This window comes from Phragmites australis, chromosome 24, assembly GCF_958298935.1.
Source record: "Phragmites australis chromosome 24, lpPhrAust1.1, whole genome shotgun sequence".
NCBI lineage: Eukaryota > Viridiplantae > Streptophyta > Magnoliopsida > Poales > Poaceae > Phragmites > Phragmites australis.
Genome location: NC_084944.1, coordinates 15,730,193 through 15,744,326, shown reverse-complemented (window position 1 = coordinate 15,744,326; position 14,134 = coordinate 15,730,193). Strand labels below are relative to the sequence as shown.

General features: G+C 43.2%; 1 protein-coding gene across 1 annotated transcript; it reads left to right on the top strand.

The window, feature by feature from the left end:
* Positions 1 to 2,096: 2,096 nt before the first annotated feature.
* Positions 2,097 to 4,227, top strand: LOC133907933 (small ribosomal subunit protein uS10-like). The gene is made up of 3 exons (XM_062350062.1): positions 2,097 to 2,343; positions 2,462 to 2,575; positions 3,915 to 4,227. Exons 1-3 carry the CDS (start codon positions 2,208 to 2,210, stop codon positions 4,055 to 4,057), a joined length of 393 nt encoding a protein of 130 aa, XP_062206046.1. The 5' UTR covers positions 2,097 to 2,207; the 3' UTR covers positions 4,058 to 4,227.
* The last annotated feature ends 9,907 nt before the right edge of the window (positions 4,228 to 14,134 follow it).

Sequence of the window (14,134 nt, the reverse complement as noted above, 5' to 3'; positions counted from 1 at the left end):
GATGGCGATGGGTCCTAGCCTGTACGTGTGGATGATGCGCATCCCCCTCACGGGCACCACAAATAGTGCCCACACCAGCACTGTGCCCAGGAATCCCATCGCCTCATACGCTGCCCTATCCATGGGTGCCACGAACGGTGCCAGGTGCTACGCGCCCGCCGCTAGTGACAGCGACAGGCCCAAACCCACATACATGTTGAGATGGACTACGGAGGAGGAGGCCCAGAGCGAAGGCCCGTCGCTCAAACTCTAGCACGAATTGGGAAATCTGGGTGCAGCTACGGGGCGAGGAAGAGAGGGACCAAATTGCGACATGTTGAAAAGGCTCAGTGGGTTTATAAGAATCCGGTGGGGTGGAACGGTGGGCTCGTGGTACTCCGTTGAATGTAGATCGCATGGTTCAGATCATCGGTTTGCACGATTGCGTGAAGACAACAGTTTGCATCAAAATTTTTGCCAATTTCTTAAGTGCATCAAAGATTAGATGGTTTGGAAAGTGAAGTTAGTTGTATTTATATTTTTGCACGTGACTATGTATTTAACTATATCTTACTTGTTGTATAGTTCATTTTTCTCCTTAATATTATAAAATCATAAAAGTATATATTAGCTTATCAAAACATACATTATCTTATCGGTTGCTTGATTTGCATTAGTACAATTATAATAGGTGTTCTTAAAATTTAAAAAACGCAGTGCTTCCAAACGTGGTAGTTGGAGAGCAACATGTATGTGTCACACGTGTATGATTATAGAGAGACTGGAGTTCACTAAAGGGCCTATAGTTTTGCATAAGTTCTTTGATTCACGTAATCATTATATTTACTTACATTTATAAGCTTTCTTATTATCGCAGTCGGTGTTTGATTTTGGACCAGAGCTATCACGTAGTGGGAAGCTTGATGTTGAACTGTTAGTAATAAAGTTTGATGAACTATGACATTTCACAATGCAAGTTGATAAGGTTTGTTGCATTGTCCGTTGGTGTCGTGATTTATGTTTTCCTAACGACTACCATTTGCATATTCTATTTGTCGTCATTTTTCACGACCACTTTATTTTATGCGCTTTCGATGTCGAGGTTAAAAGTGTGTTTACATTGGATACTGCCTATACCGGTTTGGTTTAAAAGAGATGATAATCATGCACTATATCTTTAAAATTTTAAAGATTGCCAATAATCTAAAGCTAGCTCTGGAAGTAGCAAACCCTGCACGAAATTACGATATTTTGCATGACATCGTAAATTACCAATTTGAGTTAAAAAAATAGAAGACTAGTAACTTGCTTAGAACACTAATACAACCAATTAGTTTATCTACATATATGCAACAATTCGTTCTTCTATAGGCGTGTGACAAATTTTTTTATCAACTTCATGCACGCGTGGAGTAGTGAATGACTAAAACCACCAATTTGCACTGTGAATATTGTCCATTGCATATTGGTTTATAGTAAACACTTGAGCAGTATGGTTGTACAATTATTTTTTTTTGAGAATAATATATAATCACATACAAAATGGGTATGAACTGATAAAGATATTCTAGGCCTATTGAAGTACAACGGAAATGAATCTAACAATAACATCTTCGAAGTTATATGGGAATTTCTTAAGCACATTAGATATTAGATGGTTCCGGAAGAGAAATTATTTATAATGTTCTTTTCACACATGACTATGTATCCAATATATATGACTTTCTACATCGTACATTTTTCTTCTTGATATTATAAAACAATATAGAATATGTTACCTTATCAAAATATACATCGCTGTATCAGTTACTTAATTGTGTTAGTTCCGATTATAATGATCTCTATAAAATTCAAAAACCATAGTTTATAAAATTCAAAAACCATAGTTTACTTTTAAACACGACAGTTGTAGAGTTACACACGTGCACGGTTACTTAGAGAAATGTACCTGAGTTAACCGATTAGGCTGATTCAAGGAGAAAAAACTATTAGACTAGTGTTTTTAGCAGAACTACTGTATTATAGGATAAGAGTTGGGCCGGTTTAGCCGGCCTGGTTAGTGTTGGGCCGAACCCTTAGCCCCTACTATATATTATCTGTTCCAATCCCCACCTTACTTCCTTGAGAAACCCTAGCTCCTCCCGCGCCGTCGTCCTCCTGTTCTCGGAGCTACCCCCAACCAGCCCGAGCGGCAGCCAGCGAGAGGATCCTAGGCAAGGCGGAGAAGCATGGCGGCGGCGGCAGTCTACGGCGCCGGCGGTGCGATGAAGGGCGGGAAGCTGGGGATGGAGGACGCACGGGAGATGCAGCTCAACCGCATCCGCATCACCCTCTCCTCCAAGAACGTCAAGAACCTCGAGAAGGGTAACCCACTGACCAATCCGGTTTCTCCAGCTCCTCGTCTTCGCTCTTCGCCTTGAGGGATGCGATTGGATCGTGGTCGCCTTGCCTGATGTGGCGTGTTGTGTTCTTTGGGGTGCAGTGTGCGCCGATCTTGTGAAGGGCGCCAAGAGCAAGGAGCTGCGGGTGAAGGGTCCCGTCAGGATCCCCACCAAGGTGCTCCACATCACCACCCGCAAGTCGCCCTGCGGTGAAGGTACTGCTCGTCGAACACCTACTGCTACTCGCATTTGAGATGAGGTCGTTGTTCGCCTAGAATGGGCGGTAGAGTAGGTAGGTTGACGTGGTGAAGATAGCTTATGGATGATCTTGGTTTGGTCTTTTCCATGGTCGTTCGTTCGCTGTAGGTTACTCGTTGTTTTGAGAATGGCTTTGTAGTGCCTGCTCCTGGAAGAAAATGTGAAGTAGCTTCCTAAATGACAACTAGGGACCATAATCGATCTACATAAATGGGCTCGATTAGTGTGGTGATGTGGGTGGATTTCTTAGTGTAATTTGCCGTCTTGAGGATGATTTAGATGCCATTCTAGTGACTACTCGCTTCAGTATTGTTAGAATTGGAAATGCACAGTTGAAACATTTTAATTTTGGCGTACATCTTGGCGATGTTGGCTTTATTAGATTGGCTGTATGAGCTTTGCCCCAATGGATATTCTGACAACACTATTTGTAGTGTTCTGTTAGATATGGCGACTAATCAAATGTCTGACACTATTCCGTTTGACTGTCGGACTATTAACTTCAGAGAGTAGTATCTCATACTATTGTTCTGAGTCCTACTGCTAAGCAGATATATATCTTCTGATTTGCAAATTTAGTAAAGATCATATTGGTGGCCTAGACCAATCATATTGATTTCTACAGTGATGATGCTTTCATTTAGGAGGCATGTTGCTAACAAAGCAGTTATGAAGGTTGGTTTGTTTATTTTGGAGGCAAGTGCATGATTTAGTCAGGGTTCGAGAAAAGGGTTATGGGTGGAGGATCTGAGCTGGGGTGGCAAGAAAACATCTGGTGCCTTTTGGTTGTTGCTCTTTTTAGTTGACACTAATTCAATCAAAATGATTCTTTTTTGTACTGTAATCTCGCAACAATTCGATGCAATAATGTTTAATAATCTTGCACCTTCACTGTGGTCTTAAATTAGTGAATTTTTTTGGGATCACCAGTCAGGACCATGTAGGAAGACAACTCACTTAACTAAATGATCATATGTTATGTCTGAGAATACCCATGTAATTTGATTATGTTGAGTCATGGACCATTGAATTACACGGCCGGTTGGAATACTTTTGATTGGAATCTAGTATCCTGAACCATGCACATTTACTTTCTGGCATACTAACTCTTGTAGCTGTTGGGCTGGTTATTCTTTATATCTTACAGTAAATGATCTCGGCTCAATTTGGTCTGAATTTTTACTGATTTGGGTTGTTTTAGTTCTGTTAGTTGATTATGGAAGCTAGTTGTCTGAATATCAACATGTATACTTTATTTCAGATAATAATTTAGACCATGCACTTTTTCCTGATCAGGAACAAACACATGGGATAGGTTCGAGTTCCGCATCCACAAGCGCGTGATTGACCTCATCAGCTCCCCTGATGTGGTGAAGCAGATCACCTCCATCACAATCGAGCCTGGTGTTGAGGTCGAGGTGACCATTGCTGATGTGTAATGCCAAGTTAGTACGCAAACAGTAGTCTGTTCTGTTTTTTTATTTTTGCCTGATCTGGTTTCCTGCTTCCATGACTGTATTAGACATCCAAGCGGTTTAGTGTTCTGACCTTATTTATGCGCGAATGTTTTGAATGTTAAATGTGAGGTCGTATTTGGTTTTTGATTGAAGTGTTGTGGGTTGCTGTTGATGGTTTGATGCATGTGCCTGTCATTCCATTTTGCCTTATTGCATCGTCTGCCTCCGAATTTTGATCGATGGTTGAAAGTCAGTACACCCACCGTTGGAACCGGTGTGCAGATGAGATTACGGGTTGTTTAGCTGGGAGCTAAACTTGGACACAATTATCGCTGTTCATTCATGTCATTGCTTAAATTTGACCAGGGATAAAGAATTTGGCTACTAGCAAATGGACCGTTAACGAATTTAAGAGTAAAGTTCAGCAAACCGAGGACTCTGTTCTGTCAATCTCAGAAAACCAGAGTGAAAACCTTGAGTATATATCTTGGCATGTGGCAGTGAAAACATTGGGAGATACTATTCTTCAGATGCCTGAATATGAGGCTTTCTTCGGTCGACAAACATGAGCCACACGATCGAAATCCAATGGCCATAAACCCTTTTTCTCTTGTCGCTGCAGCCTTCTTCAACCTTGCTCCGGCACAGCTTGCTTAAGCTCGCTCCCTTGTCTCACCCGTTTCCTTATGTCCAGCAGCATCACTGCTAATGGGAGTACGCTCGATTTTTCAAAAGTAATATGATAAGTTGATTGATTTGAGTTTTGATATTAATGGTTAAAATGCTCTGACTAGAATAAATCAATAATCCTTGCAATTATTAAACAAAGACCATGTGGTTATCAACCATGCTAAAATACGGTTGATCTCGCTAAGAAGGTTTTTTTTATAAACGAATTGAGAATACAAGTAAGAACAGGTAAATATAATCTGAATATTATTAATTACCAATAAAGTACTCGAGTTGGGGTTTCACAAACCGATATACGACGAAACTGTTTAAAACAGAATAATCTAAGTAAAATTCGAGCCTAAATTACGACGACAACTGTATAGAGGGATGTGAGTAGGTTCACATAGGGTTATGCATCATGGAGAGAGATGCACATAACCTGAACTTTGATCTTGACATGCTTACAAGACCCGATAAGACCCATAACAATGATACATCACCTTATTTTATTGACTCTAACTAATCTATAAGGAATCTAAGGGTGAAACTAGATCTAGTTTAAAGGCCTCGTCATAAGCTTTCCAGTAAGTCCAAGAATATCAATTGGATTTCAAATGCGAAAGTTATATTCATTTTATTAACATGTTGTCCTGAGACTTTGAGTAGCCTTTGGAGTTTGACTAGAGCTCGACTTTGAGTTCGAGTAAACTTGTTCTTTAAGAGATGACGATAAGATAAGATTATGGTGTTTCTTTCATATTCTTAAACAATAAAATAACATAAAAATTTAGTAGTATCATATTTTTTGAAAGAAAGTATGAATAATGATAAACGAGTTCACCTTGAGTGTGTCTAAAGGAGCAATAACCTCACCAAGAGTCGTTGGATCCGCTGCTGGTGCTCTCACGCTAACTCGGTGGTGGTGTCGTCGCCCTGGCCCCGACCCTCCCCAATTATATGTCATTTGCTGCATCTGACTGGTGGCATCCCTATCGCCCTGCCCCCACATCCGTCACCATTGTCGGGCTGGCCTACAGCCCAAGGCCCTCCCTCTAAGCCCAACGACGGTGAATCGCCCTCGAAGAGTAAAAAACCCCACCCTTAACCTCGCCGTTGTCACGTTCACACGCGTCAATTGAGAGAAACTTCGATTTCAGGTGCTAAACTCCAGGAGGTGTAGAAAACATCAGTATGACGAACAAAAGTCCATGTGGAAGCTCTTGCGTGTCCCGCAAGAATTTTGACGTCGGAGCTGCGACACGTTGGACGGTGCAACTGAAACCAACCGCAGTTATCCTTGACGTGGCTTCCCTCGTGTGACGGCAAGGTCCTCCCTCTAAGCCTGACGACGGTGAATCCCGATCCAGGAATAAAAAACCTCCTCTCTTAAACTCACCGTTGTCGCGTTCACACGCGTCGACACGGAGAAACTTCGATTTCAGGTGCTGAACTCTAGGTCTGGAAAACATAAGTAACGCGAACAAAAGTCCGTGCGGAAGCTCTTGCGTATCTCGCATGAATTTTGCATTGATGTCGGAGCTTCGACACGTTGGACGGTGCAACTGAAACCAACCGCAGTTGTCTTGACGTGGCTTCCCTCGCGGGACGGCGTTTTCCCCGCCGGAAGGAACCGTAGCCGTTGCTGCGGTCCGTTTGACGCTCGCCTCACCCTCAACACGTTGGACGCTGCCAGCCTCCTCCTGCGACGCCGCCGCACTGCGCTTCACGCTCATCGTCTTGTCATCCATGCGAGAACAACGAGTGCTCTTGCATGCATACGAATCCTACTCGCTCCTCCGTCTGATCACTTATTTACCGCTCTTTCTCTTGCTCGCTGGTGATTCCTGAAGGCCGAGCACAACCGCTGTGTTTGTGTGCGATGTACTGTTCTAGTTGAATGTGACGTCTGTATGTGTGCCAAACGTGGGTAATTATAATTCGGTTAGATTTGAAGTAATGTATTAAAAACTTGTAGTTAGGACGGTGAAAGATCAATAACCCATAGGGTTAGTATGTTTTGGTGATTAATATTGACATGATCAATAAGACTAACAAAGTTTACTAATTTGCAATAATTTAGTCACATGGATGAAGAAAATGGGTTTAGGTTCCAAGCACCTCATATAAGTTAAAAAAGAGTTTTATAAAATTATAAGGCCTATTGTTTAGACAAATGATCATAGAGTTAAGAGAATCACTTGTATAGATAGGTGACGTTGAGTAATGTAAATCTACTGTATACAATGATCCTATACGTATATGAATTCCTGGGGTCTTCTAGATTCTTGGAGTATATTATTGTATTTAGGAAAGGAGTTCCTGGATATATAGAAACTGCCAATAGGTATCAGGGTATCTCTTAAGTAAGGAAGTCTATCCTTAATTTTAAGGATGACAGAGTTCCACTAAAAAATGAGTCCGGGTGCTACACGGCAACCCCTATATATGGAGCTAGGAGACCCTGCGGATGGGAGACGACAATCTAGAGAGAGAGAGAGAGAGAGAGAGAGAGAGAGAGATCTACATTGACAACTCGCTAGTCAATGTGAAAGGAACCATTGGCCACAATTGTTCGGTGAGTTAAAATATTCCCATCTAGGTTAGCCATGACTATAGAGAAAATAGCTATATTAGACTATAATTGTGATTTTCGTGATTAATGATAACATAGTCATTGGGACTAACATGTTTGTGAAGAATATATGTTAGTAGGTTTTATGGATGCAATATATCAAGAAGCCATCACAGCTGGGACAAAGTTTAATTGAATTGGAGAAGTCCCAGGAGAATTGATCTCACCAGAAGATCCGGTGCTAAGGAGTTTGCACTCACCGGAACATTGTGCATAGAGGGTGATAGCCTCACTAGATAGTCCAGTGCTCTCTATGTTAAACTCACCGGAGTATTTCTGACAAAGGGGAGAAGGCTGAGGATCTCACTGGATAATCCCGTGATCTGCACTGGGTAGCACCGGAGCATTTCTTGCAGAGAAGAATACAAGTGCAAAAGACTGAAGATCAACCCACCAGAGGGTCCGATGTTTGGTTTGTGCACACTGGAGTATAGCACCGGGGCATTTCTTACAGAGGGGACTGCAAGTGCTAAAAAATGAAGATCAACTCACTATATAGTCCAGTGATCACAGAGATAGTTGCACCGGAGCATTTTTAGGGAAAAGAAGATAAGTTTTAACTCACTGGATAGTCTGGTGTGAATAGAATAAACACCAGATGAATGCACCAGAGCATTTTACACAGAGAGGTAGAAAAGGCTCGGATGGCTCAAGATAACTCACCGGAAGGTCCGGTGATAGATTTGAAGACACACCGGAGTGTTCGGTGTTCACAGAGGCTATGAGTGAAGTTTCAACTGCTAGTTTCTGAATTTGTACTCACCGGATGATCCAGTGTTAGTCTACTGTTCTCATCAGATCATCCAGTGTTAATCGGAGCCATTGGGAAAACAGTTAGATGGCGGGTTTGATCCTATAAATACCCCTCAACTCAGTCATTTGAAGGTGTGGCATGCTGCTGGAGTCTAGAGGAAGCTCATATACACTTGAGAAGACATCTAAGCCACCAAAGTGCTTAAAGTGATCATCCAAGGCAATTAAGTACAAGATTAGAGAGTGTTTAGTGCTTATAGGCCTAGAGTGAGTTGTAGCTAGGCTTTGCAGTTTGAAGAAGGGATCAAAGAGTGATCCTAACTTGTACCGAGTGGTATGTCGGTAATTTGGAGTCTTGGTGACTCGTCGGCATCTTGGGCCTTGGTGGCTCAAGTTTGTTGATACTCTGACTTGGTGTGAAGCTGCAGCAAGACACGTGTATGGGGACGCGGAGACTCTTGCCTTGGTAGCTCAAGTTCTGAAGTGATCACATCGGCAAGTGACTGGAAGAGATTCTAGTGGTGAGACCTTAACTTGGTGGCTTGGTGGCTATAGCGAAAATGGCCCCATTATGCCATGATTGTGATTTTGGAGATTAATGAAAATATAGTCAATGGGACTAACTTGTTGGTAAAAATTATATGTTAGTAGGTCTAATGAATGCAATACATGAAGAAGCCACCGCAACCGGGTCAAAGTTGGTCTGAATTGGAGAAGTCCCAGGAAGATTTGCCTCACTAGATGGTCCGGTGCTCTGGGTGTTAAACTCACTAGAGTATATTTGATAAAGAAGAGAGAGGTCTGAAGACCTCACCAGAAGGTCCAGTGATCAGAGAAGATACACACCAAAGCATTTTGTCCAGAGAAGGTTGGAGCCATTGAAGTTGAAGATCATAGCACCGGATGGTTCAGTGATCAATGTGTTGCACATACCGGACAATGAACAATGCAAAAAGGTAGAACGAAGTTCAACTCATTGGATGGTCCGCTGATGAAGGCTGTGCACACAAGAGCATTATTTCTAGAGAGGGTTGCATTGGCTCGGTTGGCTGAAGTCAACTCACTGGATAGTCCAGTGATGAAGTGATGTGCACCAGATGCTAACACCGGAGCAATTTACGCAAAGAAGAAGGAAAGACTTGGATGACTCAGGATAACTCACCAGATAATCCGGTGATAGAGATGAAGTATACACCAAAGTATCTGGTGTTCACAGAGACTTGAGTGAGGTTCCAACAGCTAGTTTATGAGAGTGTACTCACCGGATGATCTGGTATTAGTACTATTATTGTCACCGGATCATCTGGTGTTAACAACTTTTCTGAGCTGTTAGGTTAATAGCTAGTGCGCGGGTTTGAGGCTATAAATACCCCTCCACTCAGTCATTTAAGGTGTGGTATGCTGCTGGAGTCCAGAGAAGTTCATGTACACCTGAGAAGACATCCAAACCACCAAAGTACTTAAAGTGATTATCTGATGTGATTAAGCACAAGATTAGTGAGTGATCAGTACTTATAGGCCTAGAGAGAGTGTTGCTAGGTGATTACATCCTAGAGAGTTGATCAAGGAGTGATCCAACCTTGTATTAAGTGGTACGCCGGCACCTTAGACTCTTGGTGACTCACCAGTAAGCTTGTTGACCCTCCGACTTGATGTGGAGCGGCGGTAAGGCGATTGTGCAGGGACATGGAGATCCTTGCCTTGGTGGCTCAAGCTTCAAAGTGATCACGACGGCAAGGAACCGGAAGAGAGGCTAGTGTACCTCTCCTTGGTGGCTTGGTGGCTCATCTGGGTGGAGGCCTTGTCTTTGCGACTTGGTGGCTCAAGAGTCGTGACTAGGTGCCAACCGTAAGCATATCCATACAATTGGTATCCTTTTACTGAATCATGATCTGTGAAACTCTCTCCCATGTGCTCTAATGTTTTTCCCTTGAGTTCAACACGTGTTTATAGCCCTTTTTGGGAGATTGTTGACAAAGGGGAAGAAGTTTGACGACCAAAGCAAGATAAAAGCAAGATGAACAATGCGGGAAGATTGTAATAACAAGAAAGACATCTAGGAATACCGAAGTTGAAAAGGGGGAGAAGAAAAGATGCTTGGCGCCTAGATTGACAAAAGAGAAGTTCTTGCATAGGTCATTCAAGGGAGGTAGTGACAATGGAGAAAGGGAGAGCCAAAACAAAAGGGGACTAAGTGGTAAAAACATGCATCCAAGCAATGTGGTAAGACTTTGTGCTTACTTACGATCTTTACATTTGGTATTATTTATTATTTGCCACTTGCTTTGGTTGTGTTGTCATCAATCACCAAAAAAGAAGAAATTATAGCAAAAATGGCCCCATTAGACCATGATTGTGATTTTTGTGATTAATGACAATATAGTCAATGGGACTAATATGTTTATCAAGAATATATGTTAGTAGGCCTCATGGATGCAATACATGAAGAAGCCACCATAGCTGGGACAAAGTTGAACAGAATTGGAGACATCCAAGGAAGATTTGCCTCACTAGATGGTCCTGTGCTTTGGGTGTTGAACTCACCAGAGCATATTTGACAAAAGGGAGAGAGGCCTGAAGACCTCACCAGAAGGTCCGGTGATCAGAGAAGATACACATCGGAGCATTTTGTCCAGAGAAGGTTTCAACATTGATGTTGAAGATCAAAGCACTAGATGGTCCGATGATCAATGTGTTGCACACACCGGATAATGAACAATGCAAAGAGGTAGAACGAAGTTCAACTCATCGGATGGTCTAGTGATGAAGGTTGTGCACACTGGAGCATTATATCCGGAGAGGGTTGCATTGGCTTGGTTGGCTGAAGTCAATTCATCAGATAGTCTGGTGATGAAGTGATGTACACCGGATGCTAACACCGAAGCAATTTACATAGAGAAGGAGGAAATGCTCGGATGGCTCAGGATAACTCACCGGATAGTCTAGTGATGGAGATGAAGTATACACAAGAGTGTCCGGTGTTCAAAGAGGCTTGAGTGGGGTTCCAACGGCTAGTTTGTGAGAGTTTACTCACCGGATGATCCGGTGTTAGTACTATTGTTCTCACCGGATCATCCAGTGTTAACAACTTTTCTGAGCCATTGGGTTAATGGCTAGTGTGCGAGTTTAAGGCTATAAATACCCCTCTACTCAGTCATTTGAAGGTGTAGCATGCTGCTGGACTCCAGAGAAGTTCTTGTACACCTAAGAAGACATCCAAGTCACTAAAGTGCTTAAAGTGATTATCTAAGACGATTAAGCACAAGATTAGTGAGTGATTAGTGTTTATAGGCCTAGAGAGAGTGTTGCTAGGTGATTGCAGCCTAGAGAGTGGATCAAGGAATGATCCACCTTTGTACCAAGTGGTAACTCGTTGACAAGCTTGTTGACCCTTCGATTTGATGTAGAGCGGCAGCAAGATGATTGTGTGGGGACGCGGAGACCCTTGCCTTGGTGGCTCAAGCTCCGAAGTGATCACGGCAGCAAGGAACAAAAAGAGAGGCTAGTGGTGAGACCTTGTCTTGGTGGCTTGGTGGCTCATTCAGGTGGAGGCCTTGTCTTTATGACTTGGTGGCTCAAGAGCTGTGACCGGGTGCTGACCGGGTGCATATCCTTTGTGGAGCTCCAACATAGACTAGTGGTGGCATTCATGCCATCGATACCACAAAAGAAATCCTTGTGACGAGTTTGCTTTCTCTACCTTACTTATATTTTCGCATTTACATTCTTGCAATTTACCTTCTTAGATAGGTTGCAAGTATTTTGATCGGTAGAATAGACACACTAGATAAACCTAGAGCACACATAGATAGAATTTGATATAGGATATTCTTGTGTAGTTTTTGGAGCCAAAATAGTTCTAAGTGTCCTAATTCACCCCCCTCTTAGGACGTCACCGATCCCTTCAGTGGCTCATCATGCTTGAGACCTTGTCTTGGTGACTTGGTAGCTCAAGAGCCGTGACCGAAAGAGACTTGGCGATTGGGAGTATATCCTTTGTGGAGCTCCAACATGGACTATGGGTGGTATTCAAGCCATCGGTACCACGCGATAAAGATCCCTTGTGCCGAGTTGTCTCTCTACCTTATTTACGTTTCCGCATTTACATACTTGCAATTTACCTTAGTAGAGTAGGTTGCAATCCTCTTAAGTTGTAGAGTAGACACACTAAATAAACTTAGAGCACATTTAGGTAGAATTTGATATAGATTTATCTTGTGAAGTTTTTGGAGCCAATTTGTTTTATTTATCTAAGTGTCCTAGTTCACCCCCCTCTTAGGACGTCACTGTTCTTCACAACGACCCTCCTTATAATCTATCTCAAGATCAATATAAGAAACAAGTAGTGTTATTATTCTTCGGGAAGGCCAAACCTGTTTAAATATTTGTCTTTTGGCGCTTGATTTGGCATGAGGTACTGTCACCTATATTCATCATGTATTCGTAAGATCAACAGGTCCACTTATCGTTGATAGCTAGTGCCATCCATGGGGACCATGACCAACAATGTTGAATCTTCATCACCAACCTTGCCGCCGACTTCACCGAAGACCATGTCAAAATTTGGCTACTCGGACATAGGGTTCTACGACAACTTTTCCCTCTCACTCGATAAATATCCGATGATCGACCAGGTGAATCATGCGATACCATCCCAAATGACAAGTCCAGCAATGAGGTAAGCCATTTTATGGATTAGTATACCTAGGCTCATGGCATCGAGCTTGAATCACCTGAGAACCAAAACGTTTGTGCAAGCGATATATGCCGCAAATTGGGATCTTCCTCCGTGGCTTCTGACAACTTAGATTGTCAAAGATTTTTCCTAGAGGTATCCTCCGATGATTAGGTCCATGATGGACATAGACTCCTCTTCCAGTGGAGCATACCCCTGAGATTTTTTTTTACTATCGAAGACGGAAGATGTTCTCGGCCCAACCCTCCTCAGGATGATGAACTAGTGGATCCAAATATCATCGTTGATCTGACTGGGGGGAATCAGATTCTTCCCCTGCTAACAACAACACCTTGTGATCAGGAGAAAAACCCTGCAGAGCATCCAGATCCTCATGCCCGATACCACTAGCAATGTGCCAGACGTTATAGATCTTGGGCCACTCATAGGCTCTTAGATGTCCAAAACCTACTCCGACAACTTCCCACGGAGGATCTTTCTAGCCCCAAGGGAAAAAAGTGACTCCATGACATGGAGGAGGTCATCCGACAAGCACAGGTGCAGGCTGAGCCATCCCATCTAGCGACAGCTACCAACAACTCTACTGGAGGAAAGGCCCACACCAACCATTCTCATGATGAATCATATCGAAAAGTATGTAATCCCTGGAATCAGACTCTCCAGGAAGTCGAGCAACCTCTGTGTCACCACAGCCTCACCGATCTGAAATCACGCTTTCTCGAATCTACGCGATATCATTGACATGCAAAGGCGCTCTAAGATCCCTTAGGACCAGTCACCCTCTCTACAACGACCTAACCGGAGGACATCCTAGCACCATAGTCGTTCAGATACCTTATAGGGGTTATTGAATGGTATTGAATAATCCTGACATCCTAGCACCACTTCCAGACCTACCTGAAAGGGTTATTGAATTTTATTGAATAATTTAGGAGTCTCGATACATGGCTTCAACTTTGGGGGTTATGTGGACGAAGCTCCAAGCTGTTGCTTCCAGAGGGTTCATGTTTTCGCGAAGGCATGCATTGCTGCCTCCGAAGCCCATGGGCATGGGGTGAAAGCTGCTTGTCCCAAGGCACAGGGTTGTGGGGCAAAGGCCGATGAGGGCCCAGACATGGTGATGAAGGTCCAGCACGGCATGCCTAGTTCGAAGGCCCATGCGAAGGGACGAGTAGCCTAAAGGCCTAGACCGAAGGTCTGTGGGAAGGCTCGGTGATCCGAAGGTCTAGGTCACTTGGTCAAAGGCCAACGAGTGTGGTGCAAGGCCCGTTTGGCCAAAGGTCCATGTGTAGGGATGAAGGTTGAT